This window comes from Crinia signifera, chromosome 5 (assembly GCF_055691185.1).
Source record: "Crinia signifera chromosome 5, ASM5569118v1, whole genome shotgun sequence".
NCBI classification, from domain to species: domain Eukaryota; kingdom Metazoa; phylum Chordata; class Amphibia; order Anura; family Myobatrachidae; genus Crinia; species Crinia signifera.
The window spans coordinates 142,327,093-142,354,730 of NC_139221.1; the positions used below are offsets into that span (position 1 = coordinate 142,327,093).

General features: G+C 42.4%; 1 protein-coding gene across 3 annotated transcripts in view; it reads left to right on the forward strand.

The window, feature by feature from the left end:
- Nucleotides 1–27,638, forward strand: part of CDH12 (cadherin 12) — an 849,072-nt gene that overhangs the window by 729,053 nt on the left and 92,381 nt on the right. For all 3 annotated transcript variants that reach the window (XM_083188087.1, XM_083188088.1, XM_083188089.1), the window contains one exon: nucleotides 10,898–11,017. In XM_083188087.1, coding sequence (XP_083044213.1) covers nucleotides 10,898–11,017 — 120 coding nt within the window. The remainder of the gene's footprint in view (nucleotides 1–10,897; nucleotides 11,018–27,638) is intronic.

The window sequence follows — 27,638 nt, forward strand, 5'->3', positions numbered from 1 at the left end:
GGGCATTTAACATTGGGCCCAATGTAAAATCGGGTCTCAGGGACCATTTTTACATTGGTTCCGATGTAAAAATCGCATCAATCATTGCATGTGATTTGGTTGCATGCGATGCGATTGACGCGATTTTTTAGGACCCGATGGATACAATCAAAATCACAGGCGCCGTGCTAGGAAACAAGTACCGGTTTTTGAATTGCAAACTTATAATTGTATTTTTTTTTTGTGGTATATGGTTTGGTACAAGTTGACTTGGTACTGATATGAAGATTTGTCCTCAAATTGTTTTCGCAATATGTAATGTCACATACAGATGAGGCATTTAACATGTATTTGCACTACAGTAAGGATATTGCAGCATGGCATGTGCAATCATATCCACCCACTATGACATTAAAGTGAATGGTAGCTTTAATGGAACCTGGCAGTGATGTCAACGAGTGCAGCACGTTGTACTTCATTAACATAGCAATCCTGATACATTAAGCTGTTATACAGTACATAACAACAACATTGCGGGACACATCTGTAGCACTAGACATTGTGGTACTGTATTTTGAGCTAATTCACTCATTGTTCACCCATTCAGAATGAATGTACAGTATAGCAGCTGCAAGCAGCAATGTCATTTGTGTTTATGCACTATGTACCTTTTAAAACCTACGCAGTTCCTCATTCCTGTCTGGGCTGTCACTCTGATGTGGTTCTTCTAGCACAGTTGATCTCTATCTCTATTTTGAAATACATCAGACCAATGCTAGAAGCACCACAGCAGAAAGCGACACCCCAGGCAGGAAAAGAGAAACTGCATAAGTTTTGAAAGGTGCAGGGTTCTAGAATGAACACCATATAAGGACACATGCGTACTGTATGTCTTTACATCTGTATGGTGCAGTTGCTTATCTGGAATGTAAGTTGGATATATGATATGAAATGTTCCCTTGTTCTGAAAATTTTAAATCATTATGTTGCTGATGTTAAATGTTGCACTGAAACCTAAAAATGTCCTTGCGTGGGGTGGACATACTGTAGCATGCATCTCATACCTCCTCCTCTCCTATGGTGTCTGTGGTAAGAAAAATATCAATATCATTAGCCTATAAGTAGCTTGTTTATTTTTGTTCCCATAATGAATTATTTTACATTTTTCAACGTTAAACTGCATTTTTCTCCTTTCCGCCCACCTTTCAAGTTTATTTAAGTCACTTGGTAGTGTTTCCACAAACTCTCCTGAGTTAATTTCCTTACTCAATTTTGTATCATCTGCAAATATTGCAATTTTACTCACTACAGTATGTCACTTCCAATAACATTGATGAATATATATATAACAAGGTGAGTCTCAATATAGAACCTTGTCGAACTCCACTTTGGACCTTACCCTAGCTAGAATGTATGCCATTTATCACCACTCTGTGTCCCCTATTGTGCAAACAGTTTTTAATCAAATTACAAATTGTATCTCCTAACCCTAAATTACCTATTTCCATTAGTCTTCACCTATGTTACACTTATGCTGTGTACACACGGGGGAGATATATTGCTCAGCCATATATGGCTGAGCAATATATGGCTGAGCAATATATTGCTCAGTTTCTCCTTTACATCAGCGACCCAGGGCCATCTTAACAGAAGTGTGGGCCCCTGGGCAAAGCAATGCACTGGGGCCCTTACCCAGTCTCCCCTCATAGGGGTGGGGGGGGGTGCAATCAGCAGCAGCTTTGATGTCCCACGGGTGGCAGGGGGTGCTCTATCTTCCCTTCAACACGTAGGACCTGGAGCAGTAACTTCTGCCAATTACTCCTTTACTGCACTGGTGGTAGGAGGGTGAACAATAACGTGTGGAAGGGGGCACTGAGCTGAATGAAGGGTAAATGACTTCCAGGGAGGTAGTGGGTGTTTTATACGCAGTGGAGGGCAGTGAAGTGCGGTGAGGTCATTGCCTGGGGAGGCACTGACCTCACCACCACCACCCCCCCCCCCCCCCCCCCCGGACATGGCAGTGCTACATATGCAGCGGCCACCGGTACATGCGCCCCCTCCCCTCCCACCACCCGGCGGACTCACCTGTCCTCGGAGGCGGCGGCCAGTCCTCTCGGCGGTGAGACGGGTGAGTGACATCTGCTTTCTCCCTGCAGGCGCCAAACTCCCCGCTGCCCATGCTACTGCATCCTCTCCAGGGCCCTGCATGTATGTGATTGGACAGCGGATCCAGCACTGGATCTGCTGGCCCATTCACATCTGGGGGCGTGCGTTTATACTGGTGCCCCTGTCATTGCGGCATAAGTATAAGTGCCGCTTCCCCATTCATTTTCAATGGGCTTTTACAGCCCATTGCTGCACCCTGCCCCCTGCCCACCCCACACTGCCCGGAGTTTTAATGTTAACAGCGGGAGGCACCTCTCTCGCTGCCTCCCACCCTCACATGCAGCAGTGTAAGAAGGTGGGAGGCAGCCGGAGAGGTAGAAATTATATATATATATATATATATATATATATATCTTCTTTTTATTATTTTCATCATTATGACAGGGGAGGCTCTGTCTCCCCTGCTTCCCCTGACTGCACGTCCCTGGTGGAGGGTTGGATAATGGAGTGGGCTTAATATTCGTCATTTTCCGGTGGAAGGGCAGCTTGTTTGACTGCAGATATCGCCATTATCTGGAAATAGAGTCCCAACTTTCAGGAGGTGCTGGGAACTTGGGGATCAGAGATCAGGAGCCAGAGCAATCCATTGACAAAAATATAAAACTGTACACCAGATGTTTGGAGCTGGAGCAGGGACTGGCTGCTGGAAGGCTGCTATCTCTGGTTCTGGTCAAGCCGCTACTGTCGACAGAAAGGGGAGAGTCCCAGCTTTTGGAATATACTCTGAGAAAAACTCTAAGTCAGAGAGAACCTGAGAAATATGACTGGGAATTGCAATTAACAGGTCGGATGTGGACTGCTGCTTTGAAGTTGGCTATCTCCAGTTCCCCAGGGCTGATTTTCAAAATTCTGGTATCCCTGGAAAAAGGGGATCCTCAGCTATCAGCATAGGGCCCTTATACACCTGGGGCCCCTGGGCAAGTGCCCATTAAGCCCATACGAAAAGACGGCCCTGCAGCGACCAGAGATGGTCGCTGATGTAAAAGAAACTGCCGGGGGAAGCCTGGCAGTGGAAATCAGCTGGTCGCAGGAGCATGTTCCTGCAACCAGCGATCACCACAGGGGCAAAAACGGGAGTGCGCACCCGGCGATATATCGCCGGTGCACACTCCCATTGCAGGCAATATGGTCGCTCAGCGACCATATTTCCCGCGATTTTGCCCTAAATCGCCCCCGTGTGTACGCACCTTTAGAGGTCAATGGCTCTATATTTTTGGGTTTTGTAAACTGCACGCATTGTTGCTACTGCAAATGAGGGCAGGACCTGCACTGGAAGCCTTATGGCAGTCCTATTTTGCTGGCAATAATGGGGTCTATCTATTGTATGGGATGTATTTAAGACCTGCTTAAACAAGTTGCTGAACTCAAAATATTTTTTATAATAAGAGAAATGAGACTGAGCTTGAGACTGCCTGCTGTGCTCTGGAATCAGACTACCTTAGGGATAGATTGGAAGGCCAATTCAGACCTTGTCGCAAGGGCTGCAATTTTATGTACAAGTTCTCTTTCTGCCACAGGGCAGCAAAATGTTTAACTATGTTTCTGACCTCTCTACCTGACATAGCCTCCTTCACTCCATGACACTATCTCTCTCTGTCTCACTTTGACTCTCTCCTTCTTTCCTAGACTATCTAACTGACTGTATCTTTCTCGGTCTAGCTGACATAGTCTCTTTCTCTTTCCCTGACACACTCTCTCCCTCTCTGTCTCTTCCTATCTCTCTTACACTCTTGTCCCCCTCTCTTTCTCTCCCCGACACTATCTCTCAATCGCTCTCACTCCCCTCCCTCTCTTTTGCTCCTCCCATCTCACGCTCTCTGACACTCTAGCTTTCCTTCTCATCCCTTTCTCTTTTTCCCTGACACCCTCTCTTTTGCTCCTCTCTCTCCTCTCTCTCCAAGCCTCCCTCTTTTTCCATAAAATTATTGCTTCCCTCTCCCCAACACCCTTTTTGTCTCTCACTCCTCTCACTTTCCTGCTTTTCTAAGGGGCATTGTATTGAAAATTGTGGCATGGAGGGGGCAGGCTTTCAAGATTTTGCTATGGGTCCCACATGTGCAATGCATCCGTCCATACTGCCGGGATCCTCAACGCGTCACAGGAGGTACCGGCTGCACGGGGGGAGGTTGTTAGCCCTAGGGGGGTGGGGGGATGTTAACTGGCGGGCGGTGGGGCAAAGCGGGGTTGAAGCGCAGTGAATATTTAATGAGCACTCATTAAATATTCACTGTGCTGGGTCCGCTCATTGGCTGGGTCACAAATGCCGTTTCAGACCCGATTTTGATGCCAAAATACCGGGTCTGAAACGAGTAGGACCCTCCATTTTAATTGTTTAAAAAAACCTGCTTTTTTAAAAGGGTAAAGTGGTTGTGCACCTTTCAGACCGCACAGATTACCGTTTTTAAATGATTAAAAATCGGCTAAAAACCGTTTTTTAAGTGCGGTCTGAAAGGGGCATTAGTGACATTGGTACTTATGAGTTATCTGGGCGCCCGATTTTTTGATTGTATGCCTTAAGTTAAGGCATACAATCAGATGCGATGCGATGCGATATCGCATCGCATCGCATCGCATGCGACCATCGGATGCGATGACCCGATTTTTCCATAGGAATCAATGTTAAAATGGACTGAGTCCATTTTAACATGGAATTCAATGGGAAAAAGGGGTCCTTTTCATACCCCTACTATCCAAGTGGGCATGGAGTTGGATATAAACCTGTGGCGAGCGTAGCGAGCCACCGAGCCCGAAGCGTGGCGAGCGAAGCGAGCCCTGCGAGGGGACGGTATTCTGTGTCCCCTCGCGGGGCTCGCTACGCTCGCCACGCTTCGGGCTCGGTGGCTCGCTACGCTCGCCACAGGTTTATATCCAACTCCATGCCCACTTGGATAGTAGGGGTATGAAAAGGACCCCTTTTTCCCATTGAATTCCATGTTAAAATGGACTCAGTCCATTTTAACATTGATTCCTATGGAAAAATCGGGTCATCGCATCGCATCGCATCCGATGGTCGCATGCGATGCGATGCGATGTGCCCGATCCGACCCGATTTAGAAATCGGGCGCCCGGATAACTCATAAGTACCGTGACATTTTTATCCAAAGAAATTCCCATCTTCTCATAAAGGCTCTGCATATCTAAGGAAAACTGATGTTTTACTACATTTTCAAGATATTGACCCAGATAATTTACTATAGAGCTCTCAAACATTGTCAGAACTCTTGGTTCCAACAATATTGGAGTTTGGCTTCATGGGGGAGAAGCATGACCATATAATATTACTAATTCACATTACATTAAACATTAACGTGTTTTATTAACACTACACCAATGTAGTGTCTATTATTCATATTACACCACTCAGTAGTAACCCTACCACATGTACACACAAACACATTTATGCTATGATTAGATTTTTGACCTTCGCAAAAAAATGTTGCACTCTGTGCTGGGCAAAGACAGCAACAACCCTAGTTCCAGCCCTGGATAGGTTATCTCTTTTTTACCATTATGCAACTGCAACTTTGTCATCTTTTCTGTTTATTTCTCTTTTTACTGTATGTGTTTATTGTCTTGTTTCTTTAATTAAATGGTGGACAGAATGTATTTACTATGTATCCTTTGTGCAAATATAAAACCTAAATAAATTATTAGTATTTCAATTAGTGTCAGAAACATATTCTGTGAGATATAAATGCAATGTATCAATTATATAACCAATTTTAAATAATGTACATTATGGAGGTTATGCTGGTTGGTGCGTAAATTTCCGAATTCTTTCGGAGCGGTCCGCACGCCACCCTGTGCGGACATCGTACGAAGAAACGCCCACCGGTCTTCCGCATTCGGACGGACTCAGCTTTAAGAAGAGGGCGTGTTTACGGACGACATCCAAACCATGCGTGTGCGGTGGACACACACATATTCTGCACGGTCTTACAGCGTCTGCACGGTCTTACTGCGTCAGAACGGACGGGAACGTGCCCGTACGCACCGATGCGGTGTATTTCTGCAAAACTCACCACTATTATCTGAACTCCGAAATCTGTTACATGACCCACTTATGCAATTAGGCAACCTCATTAAAAAGGGATTGTTTTTAATGGTCATCTATTATTTCTCAAATTGATAATTAAACACTTTACTACCACTTTAGATTAACCCTTACATCATGTAATTAATGAGTAATGAGTAAAGGAGTGGATTGTATTGTGTTCAGCTGACATTGGTTCAGGTGCGCCCGTACTGATTGGGCGTTCCGAATGCCTAGCGCATGACCGAGTGGTGTCCGCAAAGCAATACTTGCTTATAAAGACCGCATATTTCCTGCCTTTTTGTTCGTGTGCATTCGGTGTGCTGTCCGAATGTACGCATACCAGAATTAGTGCACTCCCTCGTGTACGCCCATGTTTACGCCCAGTTTAGCCCACTTTGAAACTACGCCCCTGTGTACTTCCGAATGACGCCCATAATACGCCCATATTTCCCGAGTGAATGCGGTGCACATTTTTGTACGGTATTGGTGAGAACAAGTACGGAGACCTTGCGTGGCACATGCGCATAGCGTTGCCCACGCATGCGCAGACGGCTAAAAAACGCCATCCGAAAGAGTTCGGGAAAGTACGCATCGACCAGAATAAGGCCCTATGTCTTAGACAAGGAAATTATTATTAGTCAAATGAGTCTATAGGGGCATCTAGATTTAAATTGTCCTGTAAACTGAATGTATTAAAATAGAATTATCAGTTGCCTTTTTAAATACAGATAGCTTAGCACCAAATGTTTGTAAGGGTTCTCATGATTTTAGGAATTTCCTTAATCAATTTTTAAAGGTTCCATAGCTTGCCTCATTGCCATTGAATATATTAGGAAAGCTTGCAAATATCACATTACTGAGTTACTCAATTGTAACTCACTAGTGCTGCAGATACAGTATAAGCTTTTTAATGTTACTCATATTGACAAGCGATAAATATATTGGCATGGGATTTACTCTGCATACAGTATAATAGATATTACCTTATAGGTTCAGTAATAAACCTCTTGACGAATAAGAATTATTATATCTTTAATCTTTCCACTGTGCACATTACAATCATGTAGATCTGCAAATCAATGAAAGTTTCCATAATTTTCCAAGTACAGTTCCACAACAGGAATGTTCACATGCTTCTTAATAATAGGGATGTGCGGCTCAGTTCTCTAGAAATCTGAATCCACCTGAATTTTGTGGATCCGTACCAAAACGTGTTCTGAATCTCCCTGGAGATAAAATCTGAGTCCCGGTTCAGATCTCCCCACAGATTGGAATTTACATTTTAAATATGAATTTTGGATTTTGTATTGCAAAATTACATGATTTTAGCTGGGATATTATTTATATATATATTTTTTTAAATCAATCATCATTTTTTTTAAATTAGTTTTTAACCAAACTGAAAATGTTAAGTTTGTTTTGCTAAAACCAAAACACAATAATAAATTAGAACTAAAACTCATTTAGACTTTTTATAGTAGATGAGAAATGTGAGACAAGGAATTAAATATCATCTGAAGCCAAAGTACAGATCTTTCTATGTACACATACATTTTGTTGGTTGTAAATTACGATTACTGTCTAACCATTCTACCTGATATAATAAACTAAGGCTGTGTGATACGGTTCTTTAGAAATCCAAACCCATCCTAATATTATGGATCTTACCCAAACCAAATTCCAATTCAGATCTTCCTGTAGTTTTGGTTGCAAAACCTACATGATTTTAGCAGGTTTTTATTTATCAGTTTTGCAAGTAATCCAAAATTCAAAATTCAGATTTTACATGTGAATTCCTTACAAAAAACGCTTGAGGGTGGTTTTGTAAAAACAAAACAGAAATCATAACATGATGGTGAAACTAGAACCAAAATCAAACATAATACTATGCTAACTAGAACTCTACAAACTAGTTGTTTTCTAAGATTTAGTGCAAATTTGAAACTAAATATTGTAATTTTTAATATTTATATAATATTTAGAAATAACTGTAAACAGGGTCGGCGAAGGGCCACTGAAGGGCAGCACTTCGCCCCTCACCTCTCACATGGAGGCTGCAGGGGTGTCCGTGCTGGGTACCTGCGGCACTGTGTGATCTGGCGGCGGGGTCCCTGCAGTGATGCGCGCTATCCGGCAGCCAGGCGGCGGCGCGGGAAGCGCTGCTGGGTTTGAAAACATTCCACATGCTGATTGGCTGAGATTCATCCGCAAAGATGGATACATTGCTGAGTAACCCTATCCCAATATCGTTAATAAAAATGTTAAACAAAATGGGCCCCAAAACCGAACCCTGGGGCACTCCACTTAGTACCGGTATCATATCTGATACGGCACCATTCACAACCACTCTTTGTTCTCTATTACATAGCCAATTCCCTACCCATCTGCAGTTATTTTCACCCAATCCTAGGTTCATGTTGGTTAGTACTGAGTAGACGGTGATGATCTAAATATTCCTGGATACCATCCCTTAAAAATCCTTCAAATAGTTTACCCACAATTGATGTTAAACTAACGGGTCTGTAATTAGTGGGATCTTCCTTTTTTCCTTTTTTGAATATTGGCACTACCTCTGCTATTCTCCAATCTTTTGGTACTATACCTGACGATAGTGACATGCTAAAGATATAATGTAGAGGGGGTAGCTAGTTCATCCCTTAAATCCATTAATACCCTCGGATGAATCCCATTTGGCCCTGGTGATTTATTTGTTTTGAGTTTGCTTAGCCTCAGAATTATTTCCTTCGGCGTGAAATCCACAATGAGATCTGGCTTATTTGTCCCGTTTGTGGTAAATGTTCGTTCCACAGTCTGCTCTCCCTTAGTAAATACAGATGAGAAGAACTCATTTAACAGTTTTGCTTTTCCCTTATCTTCAGTAACACTTTTTCCACTAGTATCAGTTAGTGGGCCTATGTTTTCCTTAATTAAACATTTACTATTTATGTATTTAAAAAACTTCTTTGGGTTGGTTTTGCTTTTAGTGGCTATGCGCTCTTCATATAATATTTTAGCTGCTTTGATTACCCCTTTACAAGTTTTGTTTGATTCTTTGTATTTTGTGAACGCCTCCTCATTCAAGTTATTTTTATAGAATTTAAAGGCTCTGGTTTTATTGTTGTTGATAGCTGACCTTACTTCTTTGTCCAACCATGGTGGCTTTTTTTGTTGAATTTACCTTTAGTTACTTTAGGAATGCATTCAATAGTTAGTGAATCAAGCACTTTTTTAGAGTATCCCACATTTCCTCAGCATTTTTTCCCTCCATAACCGTTTCCCACCCAATTCCTGTTAGGGCTTCCCTGAATAATTCAAAGTTTGCTTTTCTGCATGCGCAGGGTGCGAGCGGCCATGGTGAACAGAATGTTTGCCAGGTGCACGCAATCACTATGGGGGGGGGCATGATATGGTGGCATTTATGAGCAATGGGCTGGTGAAAAATGACATACAGCATTTCTAACTTCACAACACTGTGTGTCAATTAGAATAACCCGCCCTCATATCTTCTCAGTGTGTTTCTATGAGCCATGGGAGAGATGCATGCATATTGTGATGGCATCACTCCAATTGCAACTTTTTTTCTGGGAGCAGTCTGGAAAATGCATGCATGTCTGCATGACTTCCCGCGCAACTGCTGTGACCCAGCCAAGGGACTGCCGGTCATGTGCAAACATTCTTTGGTGGAGCAATGTGCTTGCAGTTTAAAGATTGTGGAGAGGGACATTGTGTAGACCCGGCAAGTGGGGTGCCCATGCCCTGTGCACCCCACTTTTGCAAAAATTCATAAAAATACAACTGACTCGGAATCAAACAAAATATCTGCACCAACACAAATTTGCCAATCTGGCATATCCAGTACAACAGGTTCAACATGTTTTGTTAACAATATTTAATATATACTGTAGATGGAGTATGAAACTAAAGGGCCAGTATATCACCATCTGAATCTGAGGATGCAGATGTGCTGTGGTATCAAATGTATCAGTTATCACATATGGGAACAGAGCTTGTAAGAAAGCTCAGACTATGCAATGCTTTTCCTATGATGAATTGAGGTGTTTTCATGGAAACTCCCCTAGTTATGTGCTGCAAATGTCCAGCCTCCTAATATTGCCACCACTACCACTACTGCTGACACACACACCCAGTCACAACAACACTTCACTGTGTGCCGGAATTCCCCACCACTGCTCATGCTTACTAACAGCTGGTGGTCGCTGCCTCTTTGCAGCGTAGCTTTACTGCACAATGAGTCACAGGAGCTACCCGATGATCGGTAGTCCTCACTAGAGCACCGATCCCTGTGTGTTGGTAAGTATAGCTAAGTATAGCTAATAGCTAATAACACTGGCATGGCCTAACACAGCTTCCCAGAAAGCTGTGTATGGGCAGGCATATCACCGTGAGAACTGTAATTATGCCAGCTGAAACTGGGTTCACTGCAGCATCTTATTTTAAACTTTTAACTAAATTGTCCAAATCACATTTTCAGTTGGCATAATTACAGGAATTGTGTCCAAATGTAAAGGTTTGCACAAAAGTTGCCGAAAAAGCACTTAATTACAGGACACTAAAATAATGTGAGAAGGGTGAGAAAACACCTGTTTTCACATTTTTTTAGCAAAAATATTTAGCAAATTGTTTAAACTGTTACACAATTTTCAACTCAATGTCAAACATGAACATAGTGAAATAATCATTTATTTGTCATTCCAGGTGCCTATGTGCTTCAGGTGAAAGCAACTGATGCGGATGATCCTACATATGGAAACAGTGCAAGAGTGGTTTATAGCATTCTTCAGGGACAACCTTATTTTTCTATTGATCCTAAAACAGGTACAATGACATTTTGAACTACATATTATTTGCTTGTTGCTTATTTTACTAAATACTGTATATATTGAATGTTTCTTTTCTTCTTTTTAACGAATAAATATTTATGCATTGTTTTCATATTAATATTTTCCAGTTAATGCTATAAACAGTATTTTGCTTTACTGTACCTATATTATAAGAATCATTATGTAAATTACAAGGAATAGGCAACATTTAGGCTGAAAAACATTTGAGCACCTAGTTTTGTGTATTATCTGTTATTAATAGGTCATACTGTAGATTTATATAAAATTATATGAAATCGTGCCTTCATTTGGTCTTCAAGTAAGTAGGCACTTACAAAATATACTGTCCATGAAATCCTGCATAAAATCTTGGCAGTTTCTAGGATGGGATGTTTTTAAATAGCTTGTCCTTTCCCAGTAAATAAGCTTCAATATAATGAATATACAATATTTATGAAAAGTGAATTAACATTTGCTGCCTTCAAGGCAGTACCAAAATATATTTAGCTAAGTACAGCTTGGTTTCATTTTTTATTCATTTTTTTCATATCACTTTATTTGCAGAGTGCAGAAAAACTGAAACAAACTCAGGCTTTCATAGACGGTCATTATTTCAGCTACTGTATTTCTCCTGTTTTGTTTATGTCACACAGATCGCAATGCTATCAGTTAGCAGGGAGAAAGTCTCTAATTTAGGAAGCTTTTACCAATGGATGAAGGATGTCATTTAATGATCTTCAGAACATGATTGGCTTTGATAACATGGCTTGTTAAATTGCCACAGCGACAACAGCCTAAATGGTCAAATAGTGTGAAGAACATTAGTTGGCAGGCCTTTCAGCGCTCATGAAACACTTCTGTTTACAACTCAGCATATGAAATGCATGAAGAGTCAATCAATGTTAAGTTGTTCCTGAATCTCAGTGATACGTTTGTAGTTTCCTGAGTACACTAAGGCATACATTTACTGTCCATTTAAATGAAGACAATGCCTTATTTTCAGTGCTGCCATTAACAGCGCCTTCTTCCTGGGAAGGGGAAAGGTTGATGGTGAACAAATGTGGTAGTTTGGAAGAGATTGATATGTACAGTAATGTTTGGGAATTTATTTCTATTGTGGAATGTGAGTAGAGTGTATGGATTGGATTAGTATCCCTGGGTATGAGTGATTGGAAGTTCTAATGGGTGACGGATCAGATGGAAGGAAGTAGCTGTAAGAAAAGGGCAAGACATGAGTTGGGTATCAAGATTTCAAATCTAGGAATAAAAACAAAAAGTGTACTGGTGAAAAATGTGTTAAAGTACATATGTTTGGTGGATTTCAGTTGAGGGTGATTTATTTATTGATTGATTGATTTCTTGATGTGTTTTAAATGTTATGCTGATGTCATATTTTAATAAAAGCATTACCTTCTTTCTGTTGACTACCACAACAGATAAATTCTACTTAGATTGCTATACAGGTAATCATATCCTGTCACCAATCTACTTAATTCCTTGGGAAATGTTGTCTAAATGTATAACTTAGAATTTGATGTTATTATCCACAGTTCTACAGAAGTGAGAGACCCATGGTGTAATGACACCCAGCCATTCTCTCCCAGCAGCCTTCCAGTGTAGCTTGTATTAAAAAGTAACAACAATATAATATATACACATCTTATATAATCTTGTATAAACTTTAACTTAAATCTTGCAAGATGTATAATATACTGTATTTAGAGTTAAAGTATATAACATATATAATTGTATTAAGGTAACAAAATTAGATTAGTATGTACTGTATTCTCTGAAATACAAATAATAAACAATTAATTGAAAAAAAAAGTTATATCCAGTGAAGTAATGAGAATATTTTTTAAAAGGGTAGTTGTTCTATATGAGAAAATATCATGCAGAATGAATACTATGTCAGATTGCGTAGCCATACAGATATGGCCGAGTACATCGTGGTTTACAACGCGCTTTTGAGGGCTCTGACTTGCGAGTTGCAGATTGCGTTATGTCCTGCGTTATGTCCCACACCATGTAATACATAGTTTAACCACTGGGTGACTAATGCTCCACGTTAAGACTTTACACTACGGATTTTGTCCTTACTTTACGGACAGAGTTTTTGTATTTTATTCGCAGCCGCAGTGACGTATGGTCATGTATGTAATTAGTACAGAAGCCTTTGCTATTGCTGGATGACTACTTAAAACATTATTTGAGGACCTACAGTATCATACTTTACACTACGGATTTTGTCCTCACTTTATGGACAGAGTTCTTTTATTTTATTCGCAGCCGCAGTTACGTACGGTAATTTATGTAATTGATGCAGAAGCCATGCTAACCTTTGCTATTGCTGGATGACTACTTCAAACATTATTTGAGGACCTACAGTATCATACGGAGCATGTCATACAGTACGTACTGTACTTTATGGGGCATGTCTTGTATTGGACGTTGCTGTATATCACACACCAAGGGAGCGAAGATAATCACAGGTAACAGTGGCCTAGCGGGTAGAGGCACAGCTTCACTATGTCAGTATCAGTAGTTCGATCCTCAGTTGGTTACAATATATTTTCATTTTTTAAACGTACTTTTTTTTTTTTAAATCAATAGTTACAGTATTTGGTGCTTATCAAATTCCTTCGGACTTTTCCACAAACAAAAATTCACAATGGCAGGCCGCCATGTACACGATAGTTAATACCCATACATACTGCGCTACAGAGAACGGTTTTTCAGAGAACGTTTTTTTTTTGCAAAATAGATTTAGCTTTTCAGGTAAAAGTCCTTGCTTTGAGGACCGTGGCTCTTCACATAACCAGAAAGTGGATACAAGGCCCTGATTTAGGATTCTAGCCACCCTAGGATAATACTTATGACTGTTATGCTCCAACAGTCAATATTGCATTTATATTTAGCCATATGTAACCTCCACTATCCCTTATTGCATTCTGGCCAGAAAATTATACTGACTATGACATAATGCAGACAGCATCCCAGTGACCATATTTACAGTGAGCATCCTTAAAAAGCATATTTACATTACAGGGAGTGTCCCAGTGATCATCCTAATAGGGTATTTTTTGTGTCTACCACATACTCTCTAAATAAAACTACAGTATTTCAGCATAATCATAGCAACCCATTTCAACAGTAACTCATTATAATCAATTTAATAAATCTTAAATATTTACTTACTATATTCAAGTATATTATCCCTATAATTACTTCATTCCATTGTCATGGTAATGCTTAAGATCACTTTCATAAGCAAACCAAATAAAGCTATTTAGCTTATTCTTGGCATCACCTTCCTTTAGTTATACTACTAGTGCCACTCATCTGTTGCTGATAATCTTCCTGTCTTTCACATAGAGCAGTAATAGTGTGAGAGGTTCACCCCATAATAGCCCAGGCTTATCACGGAGAGGATCACAAGGGACCCACTACCGGTGTGGAAACAAGGAGGAGATAACGCTACCTGTGGACTTACTGCAGAAGTCAGGGACTAGCGCTGAGTCGCATTTATTGCCCATTTCAGAATCTAGTGGCCCACTAGTTCTCCACTGCATCTGGTAATTTGCTGACATTCTTTCTCTCCTGCTTGTGGCACATCTGGAGTGGTTTTCCTATTTTATATGCGTTATAGAGAACTTTTTAACTTAAGTTCTCCATGTTTTATGGTAATTGTGTATTCAGTCCTTTTGTAAGGATTTTTTTATCCAAAGTTATTGTGTGCTATATGTATTAAATCTGTCTACGCTATGATGGTTTTTCTGTATCCCTTTTTCGCATGATTTATATTGGAGATACTGGAACAGAGAACAGCACATGATCAATTGGAGTATAAGATAAGATTTTAACGTTTAATCTGTCTGATTTAAATATACATGTGGAAGGGTTGAGGCGCAAAAGTGTTGGGAGATAATTTCTTTTCTTCTAAGCTACGTTGTTCGCATAGGGCAATGGCAGCCCAGCATTGTCAGAATAGTGTCCCCATGGAAGCCCTGCGTAGTCAGTGTAGTGTCCCCGTCAGGCAGCGCAGTCACCGTACTGTACCTGCGAGCTGCAGCTCTGTCCCCGACATCCCTGGCAAGCTTAGTGTGCACCTCTCACACAGCACTGGTAACCGCCAAATCCCCTGCACTGGGGGACACCATCGGAAAGGTGATCATGTGGGCGGCGGCAGAGAGGCGCTCCATCTGCCTGAGATGAACGAGCATCTCATACGCAAGTGTGTCTCAGTAATTCATGCAGCAGGGTATGGTAACCCTTTCAGTGTCAGCTTCAGGGAGACAGTCAGGGTTCGGGGTTTGGTAGCGCATATGTCTCATGCACAAATGGGGGGTGTGGGCACAAGTGCGTCTCATGAACAATAAAGGACACATTTTCCAGTACTTCATGTTACATACTGGCGAATGTCTCCATTTCAAACCCCCACTATCCACGTCAGTTCGAAGCGTGGCGAGCGCACCTGGTACGCGTTCTCCGAACCTATTCATATCCCCTCTATCCATGTGGGCGTGGAGTTGATTTTATAAAGTGTGGTGAGCGCAGCAAGCCTAAAGCATGGCAAGCGCAGCAGAATACACGTCAAGTAATCTGTATCCGCTCGCCACGATTCAGGCTCGTTTTATGCATCCCCTCGCGGGGCACAATCACATGCTTCGGGCTAAGTGGCTCGCTACGCTCACCACACTTTATAAAATCAAATACATGCCGACGTGTATAGTGGGGGTTTCAGTAATACATTCACACCTGTCATGTCAGGCAGGTTAAAAATGGTCAATGTTTCCCACACAATGTAATAAGCACTGACACAACGCTGACTGACTATGCTAACTGCGTAACACTGACTGACTATGCTAACTGCGTAAAGCTGACTGGCCGCGAACGTACACACAGTCGCAGATACAAGCTGACTATGCTGGCTGCAGGAACATGATGCTAATGCTGACAGGGATGCTGACTACGCTACTACTCTGACTACGCTTGCTGCGAAGCTGACAGGGACACTATGCTGACTATGTAAGTGCCGCCATGAAACTACACAAGTACCGTTTTTTTAGAAGTAGTACAGCAGCACAGTGTGTACAGTTGGCAAACACAGGTGCTGAACCTATAAAGGAGAATATGATGGTCCGACCTCCCCAGACCTTGTAGTGATATGATGCAATCCTGTTGCATTCTTATACTTCCTGTATGTAGGCTCAGCTCTCCAGTCCTCCCTCTGTTCAGCCCCTATCACTGTTACTGGTGTCCTGCTGCTCCCACTATAACCCAGAGTACCATGGAAGGAAGGGGAAAATTATTGAGTGAGTACTTTTCTCTCAGGCACAGCAGCAGTTGTTTCACTTCCCTGATGCCTCAGTCCTGCTAAGAACTGAGAAGATGTAGAAGTGGAGCTTGGTGCTAGGCTTTGTGTGAATTGGAGCAGTCACCAGGGAGTCCTGCACTGAGTTGTCACAGCATGGCAGCTGTTGGCTGTGCAGAAGCTGCTGTAGGGCCTGCATAAGATACCGAGGGGCAGATTTATTAAGCTTGGTAAAGTGATAATGCAGCTGGTAATTTATCATCGGCCAATTATCTCCTAACTTTGAAGTTACAGGCTTGGTTTGAAAAATGACAGGTAGGAGCTGATTGGCCAGTGATAAAGAGAAGACACTTTATCACTTCCCCGAGCTTAATAAATCTACCCCTGAGTGAAGATGACTCGGGAGAGAGGCTGCTGCAACAGACAGTCCTCTCTTATCTTGGCTAAAGAGCCAACATCAACCCACATGTGTAGCACTTAGAAGACAGAAGATTGGCAAGCCTGTTTTGGGAGATGAAGCATGGACACATCTCCTCAGGTAATGGGTCTGCTCCCTGTCCTACCCCTGGTGCCATCCATATACCTGTTTCAGGGCCAATACCAGAATGCACATCTCATGGCAGGGCAGCCACAGTGCAGGGCAGCAGGGGAAGGGGCAGGCACCACTTTAGTGAGGGTGGATGAGGTGGTAAATTGCTGGGTAGGAGTAATTTCCTGTATGCCACTCACAAGCCCACTGCACCCATCTCAATGCTTCCCCCCAAGCACCTCCCATCCAGTCCAGTCACAGTGATCACCCCTTATTCAGAGCAGTGTTCCCGCTCCTACTCCTATCTCACTTCCCAAAACACCCAAACACACCACCATGTACCAAGACCTAGCTGATGAGCTGAACAACTTCTATTGCAGGTTTGAAAAAGTAGTCCACTGTGTACCAAATAATACCCTCTGTGCTGCCCCAAATGTCGACAGCTAACTCCAGTCACTCTAGGTCACCCAAGAAGAAGTGGAGGAGATGTTCTAGAGGGCCAAATCAAAGAAAGCACCAGGTCCTGATGGGGTGTCACCATCTGCCTTGAGAGTATGAGCGGGTCAACTTGCCCCCATATTCACCAGGATCTTCAACAAATCACTGGAGCTACGCAAGGTTCCCTCCTGCCTCAAAAGCTCCAATTTCGTTCTGTTCCCAAAGAAATCAACTATTACAAAATCTGAATGACTACTGGCCGATAACTCTGTCATCTGTGATCATGAAAATATTTGAGCGCCTGGTACTGAACCATCTGAAAGCTGTGACTGGCCACCAGCTAGACCCCCTCCAGTTCACCTACCAATCTAATCGATGCATTGAGGACGGAGTCAACCTGGGCCTGCACTACATTCTGCAGCACCTGGATATGCCTGGTACCTATGCAAGGGTCCTGTTTGTAGACTTCAGCTTGGCTTTCAACACAATCATCCCCAACATCTTCCACCCCAAACTACTCTGCCTAGGAGTCCCTGAAGCTACGTGTCCTTGGATTGTGGACTTTCTGACTGATAGAAAACAAGTTGTGAAAGCAGGGGAATTCACCTCCCAAGTGTGGTTCATGCAGATCGAAAGTGTCCTAAAAACCATTCGATGTGGATTCGATTTTGTATCTATAAGCAAAATTGAATTGAAAATAGGCAAAAATCGATGCATGTGTACACAGCTTAAGAAGGAATTTGTCAGAAGGCGTGAATAAGAATAACCCCCTTTTCTGGATCCATTTCTGTTAACTCCTCATATCAACAAAATGTTATCAATACCTTTCCCAGGTCAGCTATACTCACCTCTTTATAATATTTTAATTGTTAACAGCTTTGTAACCCCCAAAATCTTTTACACTTCAATAGCTTACTCAAACAATGACTCAAACCCTCTGTAAACTCTTAATTCTAATTCAATAACATTTGCCTTATATCGTTATTTGCACTTTATCCCTCAAAGTCTAATAAATTAATAATGTACCTCAGTATTTACTAATAGAATAGTTGAAACAATAGCATGGCATAAATAGGCCCAGGCTAATATGTGGCCACTCTGTTGATTGTGAGCTTTTAAAAAGTAATGGATCTTTAAAAATCTAAATTATGAAAACTGAAGCCCTGTACACATGCATCGATTTTTCCTGATTTTCGATTCGATTTTGCTTATAGAAGCAAAAAATCAAATTGAATCCTAAACGAAATCGAATGGTTTTTGTGTTACTTTTGATCTGCATTCGATTCGATGCGCGCTCCCATTTTCACAAAATCGAACAGAAAAATCTACTGTGCAGCCAAGGAAATATTGAATTCGATCTAGTAAATCGAATATGTACAATGTACCTTGAATGTATATCAAATTCTATATCGGATTTGATATCTAATGCAAAAGTACAGATCTAATGCCAAATCGAATGGGAACATCTAATGCCACCCAGTGTGCTGAGGGAAAAAATGTCTTGTTTTACTTACCCAGTATTAACCCCTCCCTCATGCACCTGGGTAATGATTAGAGACAGGATTATATGCATTTGCATATTTGCATATGCATTTGCATATTTTGCCCATTCTCACTGGTTATTGCATATTTTACCTAAAATCTAGTGATGGTGCATATTTTAGGCTCCGCACCCTTTCCACCCGCGAGTCGCAGCACTGCTTTGCCCTGCTGTTGCTGGTCGGGTAGTGGTAGAGTGTGCAGGCTGGGGCAATATGTGCGCAGTGTGGGGAACCTTGGATGTACGCTATGTCTGACACTGCTCTAGGCTGCCAATCCATGTTTATAAAAGTCAGTCGGGGCGGATGCCATTACGAAGCTCCTGAACCTTTGCCTGCCCCTGGCCTGGGACTTTACACCAAGAGACAGACTTCTGCAGCAGAGGAGGTGGGGAGAACGGTTGTGACATCACGTGGGCGGAGGAAATGCCGTGTCACAGTGAGTATGCGGCGCAGGGAGGAAGCCTTTCACTGCGCCGCCCTCACATGCTATGCTGACATTTGATCCATCGGCTCTGGAGATGAGGGTCCATGTAGTTGATGCAAGAAGATCCTAGGACGCTGCAGTCTGCTGTAGCAGCCAGGGAGAAAAAAAGTCCTGTGTACAGCACTAAACATCTGCAGATGCTGTGGGCCTATTTTTGAGGTTTATTTGCAACTAATTTTATGCTGATTTTTAAATAAATAAGTTAAAAATTTCTTTTTTTATTATTTAATGTAGCATATTTTAACACTTTTCATGCATATTTTAAGTATTTTTCATGCATATTTGCATGCATATTTCAAGCTTTTTATGGTGCATATAATCCTGTCTCTAGTAATGATACTGAACTAATTGAGCATCTACCACTATATGTATGCCAGATCTAATAGAAAATCGAATTTAACATCAAATCAAAAGCAAGTCGAAGCGTATGTACAGGGCTTAACTCTTAGCTTTCTACTTGAAATATCTGTTCAGAACTAGAATTATTCCCATTTTTCTGATATATGATAACTGCAGTTTGTCTTCAAAATGTTACTGAGTACTCAATCTCAGCTGATTTGCTGACTGCATCTTTGCTGAAAACATTAGGTACAGTTTTGGCAATGACTATTAATTTTTGAGTTACATATACAGTATTAAACATGGTAGTTAAGAAGACCAGTAGGTTTGCTGCAATTACTGCTTCTCTCAGTACATTTTTGATGTACCTTATTTACTACTGGGAATGTCTCTCTTAAGTATTGGCTGAATGGCTGCATTATGATCCTTGTCTCAATGCATCTTTCACTGAACACAATTTACTACTGACAATGTCTATCTGGTGGGCTGTTTAGGGGGTACAACTACTTTGTTTTCAGATGCTAGTATGGATCCACAAGCCAGACCTATATGGATCTCAACACTGCCAGCCATGAACTATCAATAATTATTTTACAGGGAAAAAGGGAACTGGGAATGCAAGTGCAGAGGTGTAGAGGGTCTGTGTGTAGAAATAACAAATATAGTGATCCACAGTTATAGAATGTCTGAGAAATTCTGAACAAAAAATAGGTGTGGAGGTGCTCCCATGAGAGTAAAATTTTCAAGCAAAAGAATTGAGATTCTCCTACATAGTGTATGTAATAAAGCATCTCACCGGCTAGCTCGTCAGATGGGTACCAGCGGGAGTAGATGGATTTTTTTTTTAAAGAAGACCTGGACTACGTCGGATCAAGAGGACAGATCTTTGCCTGAGGACCTTGGTGAGAAGGGTTTTCTTCCACAGGTCCCCCTATAAATTTCTTCAGATCCTGGACCCCGGACTCTTCAGCCCTGGAGCCCCAGACCCAGGACCAGCCCCGGACTCTACAGCCCTGGAGCCCCGGACCCCGGACCAGCCCCAGGCCCTGGACTCTACAGCCCTGGAGTCCCGGACCCAGGAGCACTGGACGCCAGACCCAGGGACCTACCTACGGGCTCTAGGTAGGTAAGTATCAGTATGTGTGGGCTTTGGATGTATTAAAGTTTTATTTTTAATGGGTGTCAGTGTGTTTATTTAACTATTTATTTTACTGTGGAACTACAAGTGCCAGCGGGCCCTTTAATGCCCTGCATGCTGGGACTTGTGGTTCTCCAAGTCCCAACATGCAGTGGAGGCTTGCTGGGACTCATAGTTCCACGGTATAAGAGAATAGTTTTTCATCTATTTTTTTTACACAGAATCAGCTCGATGCCCACAGCCCAGGGGCATCGAGAACAGCCCCGGGCTTCAGCGTGGGCAGGTAAGCTCTGGAGGGGGGGCTTCTTTGGGTGGTCCCCACTTCCCAAGGATCCCTGCCCATGCTGACCGGTCAGGGGGATGAATGCTTTGGCCAGGGGGACTTGTATAATAAGTCTCCCCCCTGCTGTGGCATTACCCTGCTGGCTGGTTGGGCCCGGTGCTGGTTGTTGAAATACGGGGGACCCCTACTCATTTTGTCCCCTGTATTTTGGGAACCAGGACCGGCCCTTGAGCCTGGTGCTGGTTTTGTAAAATCCAGGGGACCCCTATTTGTTTTCTTCCCCGTGATTTTATGAAACCAGGACTGGCTCTTTGAGCCCGGGGCTGGCTATGCTCTGGAGGGGGGACCCCACGCCGTTATCGCACATTTCTGAAAATGTGCAGATTTTCATGATTGAAAATCGCACATTTTTATGACTAAAAATTGCACTATTTCGCGCTATTTTGCGGCAAATTCGCATCTCATTAAATATGCGAAAATCTGCCAAATAATACGATTTTAAAAAGTGTGATTTTGTGCGATTTTTAAACATGCCTAAATATCGCCCCCTATTAAATTCCGCCCATTATATGTTTTTTTGTCTTGCTTGTGCCTGTATCAGTGTGTGTCAACCCATCCTAATTTATTTTATTCTTGAGTCAATAATAGTTCAATTTTTACTATTTTCATTTGGGTATTACCCCCAAAACACAGCAAAACCAATATTTTTGATTAGGAGTTTATTTTCATTATTAACGTAATCCCACATCATACTTATTACATTACCATAAATCAGTCAATTAAAGAGTGCCCCAACAAAAAGAGAGTCTTTTTTCTCCTTCTTTTGCATGAACTATCAATAGACAGACAGACAGACAGACAGACAGACAGACAGACAGATAGATAGATAGATAGATAGATAGATAGATAGATAGATAGATAGAGCTGCAAATGATATGCTTCCATTATATTAGTGTATGAGTGAACATATGCTGTTTCTTTACCTTATGTTATTGCATTAGAGAGAAGCACATTGTTTAATACTCCCTGTTATGTGCGTTCAGGAGAGGATTTGTTGTACTGAGAAAGCTTATTTTTAGTTGCAAACAAATTCAAGCTACTGTATATGTTTGAATTTTAACAACTGGAAAAACAGTATTTAGTTACTGCACATACACGTATTTTTGCAGTTTAATAATCCAAAATTAAGATTAATTTATGGTGCCATCTCTTCACTTGGAGACACCTTGGATTTCATGTAATAAACCTGTGAAATTATCTCCAACAAAGATGATTTGTTTCCCAATGATTTTATTTTAATTAAGGTATTTCTATTACTGATATTAATCATCTGTTGCCATTACAGTGTGGGATTTAACTATGTGTAATATTGTATTTTCTGTATATTAAGATTGTATTATTAAATATCATTTTACATAAGGTACTGTAGTGTTGCCATTCTCAATACTAACTACCAAATCATATAAAGAATTGTCTATTAGCACCGATAACTATTTGTACTTGAGATTAATTTCTCATATACTTTAATTGAAGTACATTGAACCAAATATGCAGTGCCCATTGTTTTTTCCCCGTTAGAGGGAGATTTTGCTTTGTGAATAGCAGGGAAAGCTGACTGTTACCTGTCATACTCATGTATAAAACATATAATACACTCCCAGTAGCGCACGCAGGGGGGATTTATGAGTACCCAGAAACCCCCCCAGGAGTCTAAGGGCCCTAGGCTGAAAGCTGAGGGTCCCCTCTTTCCAAGGGTACAAGAATTTTAAAAATCGGCCATTGGGAACCGGAGATATTTGACTTCAAAGCAGTGGTCCCCATCCAAGCCTGATAATTGCACTTCCCAGTCAGATATTTCAGGTTCTGTCTGTCATATAGTTTTTATGAGGGGATATTCTAAAAGCTGTGACTCTCCCCCTTTGAGGGACACAAGTAGCTTGTCTCTACTGGTTACTGCTCCAGCTCCACACACCTGGTATGTAGTTTTATATGCTCATTGGCAGATTTCCCTGCCTCCTGAACTCTGATCTCCTAGTCCCCAATACCATTTGGTAGGTGGGATTCTCTAGTTTTTAATTCCATTAAAATCTAAGAAATCTATTTACGGGAACTGGAGATATCTGCAGTCAAGCAAGCTGTCCTCCCGCCAGAAAATTATGAATAATAAGCCCACTCCACTATACACCTCTCCTCTGCGTATTAAACATCCTCTACCACCCTGGAAGTTATGTATCAGGTCCCCTTCATTCAGCCCAATGCCCCCTTCTCCCACCTCATCTCCCACCATCTGTGCAGTAAAGGGGTAATTAGTGGATATTACTGATCCAGGCCCTACATGCTGAGCGGTTGATATAATACCCCCTACCACCCGCGGGACATCAATGCTTCTCCCACCCTTACTGCTGGAGGATCAGTAGGGGCCACAATACATCGCTATGCCCAGGGGTCTACACTGCTGTTGACACCTATATATATATATATATATATATATATATATATATATATATATGTGTATATATAGAGATTTTTTTATTGTTCTTCTTCTTATTATTATTATTATTATTATTATTATTATTATTATTATTATACATTTGGTCTATCTATAATACTTTAACTGACCTGGCATATACTGAGTCACTTACTGTAAGTGTCCATCTCCGTCTGGAAACCCCCTTCTGAAAATCCTGCGTTTGACCCTGACTTCACAGTTTTGACAATAAAAAAGGATTAGAATAATACAAAGAAGATATTTTATATATACTTATAAATATAACCTTTGTGTTATTTTTTATCATTTTATAGTCACAACTCATCAAATTGCAGTGCTCCACTTTGTATAATGCCCACATGAACCCTCGAACACTATATGTGTGTAAATCTTGTTCTATTACTAGCAATGACTTACCAGGCAATGACTTTACAGCATGTATCTGGTCCAAATAGTGGAATCAAGCATACACAACTATGGGCTATGAAGATTCATATACAAACTGAATGTATGCATACTATAGGATGTCATAGGGGCGCATTGTAAAAGGCTGTTCTCAAATAAGCCAACTTAAGTTATGGCATTTAAACTAACCAATTTACTGTGATGATCTTAAATACTTAATCTTAAAGCCCTCTCTTCCCCTGTGCTGTGTGTGTTGTGGTTATGCTACTGACCATAGGCGCCAAAACCGTGGGTGCTCCGGGGCCACAGCAGCGGGGTCCCAGCAGCGGATATGCTGTCAGCAGCGGGGGTCCATGCGGCGGATGGGAACTAGTAGCGGTACCGCTGCTAGTTCCGATCTTCCGAAGGGACCCTGCTGCTGACAGCATATCTGCTGCTGGGACCCCGCTGCCAGGATCCCCCCGACGGATAGCAGCGGGTGAATCCTGGTGGGGGGTGGGGTGGGGGGGCGTTGTTGGTGATGATAGTCGGGGGGGGGGGGAGCACCCACCAGAAAAATCATAAATCTGCGCCCCTGCTACTGACAACTGAGAGAACTTCTAATTCACTTTTACCAGTCAGTGCACAGTTTGTGAGCAATTTACAAAATATATTTTAACTCAATACAAATACGATATTAATAAAGAATAATATAAGCTGCTGAGTGAAAAGAATAGGATATACGGTACTTGTGTACTAGCATGGCGCCCACGATAATTTAGTTGCCCGATTTTTTTATTGCATCGCATGCCATACACCCGATGGCATGCGATGCGATTTTGACCCATATACGATATTAAATTGTATAAGCACCCTAATGTGTGCTTTTAAGTACCCTAATGGGTGCTTACAATGCTTAAATGCACCCCCACGCCACCCCCCAAGTATAAACATGAACCCGAAGCGTGGCGAGCGCAGCGAGCCAGCGAGTGGTGGCGGTACGTGTCCTACGACCTTTTCATACCCCCACTATCCACGTCGGCATGGAGTTGATTCTATAAAGTGTGGAGAGCGCAGCGAGCCACCGAGCCCGAAGCATGGTGAGTGCAGCGAGCCCCGCGAGGGGACGCGGATACCTGTAAAGCCAGCGAGGGGACGTGTATACCTGTGAAGGTATCCGCATCCGCTCGCCACACTTTTTATAAAATCAACTCCACGCCAAAGTGGATAGTGGGGGTATGAAAAGGTCGTAGGACGCGTACCGCCGCCGCTCGCCATGCTTCGGGTTCACGTTTATACTTCGGGGGTGGCGTGGGGGTGCATTTAAGCATTGTAAGCACCCATTAGGGTGCTTATACACTGTATAATCGCATCCCATCGCATTGTATGGCATTGTATGCCATATACAATGGCATACAATTTTAAAATTGTATGCCATTGTAGAACATCGACCGACATCGCGTTGCATCGCATCGCATGCGATATGGTCTGCGATGGGCGCCGTGCTAGTACACAAGTACCGGAGATACATATAATTTGATGGCAGATAACATCTACTCATCCTATCTAGACTGCTGGTGCACACATACACACATACACACACACACACTAGGGTTAATTTCAACGTACTAGTATATTTTTGCGTTGTAGGAGGAATTCTTAGTATCCAGAGGAAAGTCACGCAAGCAAGGAGAGTATATACACATGCCACTTAATTAGGGCCATTTTGGGAATTAAACCCATGACCTCAGTGCTGTGAGGTGGTAATGCTATCCATTACACTGTCTGTGAGATGCTTACGTTTTCCAAAGCAACTTTTGTAATATACACTTTAAAGCTTTCTGACACATTTACATTTTAATAGCAGAATAAATCATATATGAAATTGAATCAAAACCTATTTTCTGATTTATTTTATAGAATACAAACATGAATATCTTGCTTCATAATTTAAGATGAGAAAATCAAGCATATGCTTTATCATAGTCAAAGGCTTACAATGGGGGGTGCGGTCAATTGGTCTACAGCATTATTAGGTCAACACCATTTGGTCGACATGGGGAAAGGTCGACATGGTTCTAGGTCGACATAGGAAAAGATTGATATGGTTCTAGGTCGACATGTCATTAGTTTGACAGGTCGTTAGTTCGACAAGTCATTAGTTCGACAGTGAAAAGGTTGACATGGGGTTTTTCACTGTTTTTTGAGCCGATATGTGCCGACAGGCGGTATTTCATACCCCACCATCCACTAGGACGTGGTGGGAGAATAAAATAGTTTTCCGAGCATAGCGATGCACTGTGCCCGAAGCATAGTGAGCGGATGCGGTACACTTTAAATTGTGTCCATGTCGACTGTGTTAACATTCAGGTCATAAGACAGTGAAAAACCCCATGTCGACCTTTTTACTGTCGACCTAGACATTGTCGAACTAATGACCTGTCGAACTAATGACCTGTCGAACTAACGACCTTTCGGCCTAGAACCATGTCGACCTAGACCTATGTCGACCTTTTCCCATGTCGACCTAATGGTGTTGACCTAATGACTGTCGACCATCATGCTGTAGACCAAATGATCCCAACCCCACAATGGGCCTGATCTTGATTTGTACATCCAAAAACATGATTAAGAAGCATACGCAAAGTCAGCTGTATCCTTTGGTGTTTACCCACCTGCACCTTTATGCAAATGCCAGTGCAAAGCCCTTTCCCAGTGTACATCATCCTTTGAGTATTTGCAGATGCTGTAATGCATACTTGCCTACCTGACCCTCTCCATGCGGGAGAAAATGCTTTGTTCCCGGACTTCCCTGGTAATGTATGATTGCCATCATCTCTGGGGAGCAAGGTAAAGGTGTTTCACCACAGGTGATGGTAATCATACATTACCAGGGAAGAACAGGAACAGAGCATTTTCTCCCACATGGAGAGGGTCAGGGAGGCAGGTATGCTGTAATGCCACCTTTTAGATGCCTCTGTCAGTAGTACCAATGGCAAATTGCACCAGCCTTATGGCAGATGCAGAGTATCAATCTGAGTATTGCCTACACCAGTGCTTCCTAAATGCAGTCCTCAAGGTATCTAAATGGTGCAGGTTTTAGGTATATCCATGCTTAGCCACAGGTGAATTAATTAGTACCTCAGTCAGTTTCATTTAACCATCTGTTCTGAATCACAGATATACTTAAAACCAGTGGCGTAGCTACAGGGGTCGCAGCGGTCGCACCTGCGACCGGGCCCCTGAGCCAGGGGGCCCCAGCCCCCGCCACTGTCCGGCGCCTGGAGCAGGGACATTGTATGCTGGGTTGCTAGGCAACCGCAGCACCAGAGGAAACCCCGATGCAGCACCTAAGGGGTTAATAATAGAGGCAGCGGAGCGCGCGAAAAAGAACCCCCGTTTCTGATAACAGAAGCGGGGGACCCAATGGGGAGAAGGCGGGGAGGCGGAGCTAGAGGTCAGAGGTGCCGGAGGAGAAGAGGCAGCAGCTCCTCACGCGGTACTTTGATGTGTGAGCACTGTGAGTGTGCTCCGGGAGTCCTGTCTCCTGCAACTGTCCAAGGCAGCTGCTGACTGCGCACAGATGTCAGTGCAGAGTGCATATCGCAGAGCAGGCTGTCTCAGGACTCCGGAGGTATAGGTATAGTGCACAGGAAGTGGAGGGGAGAGGAGAAAGCT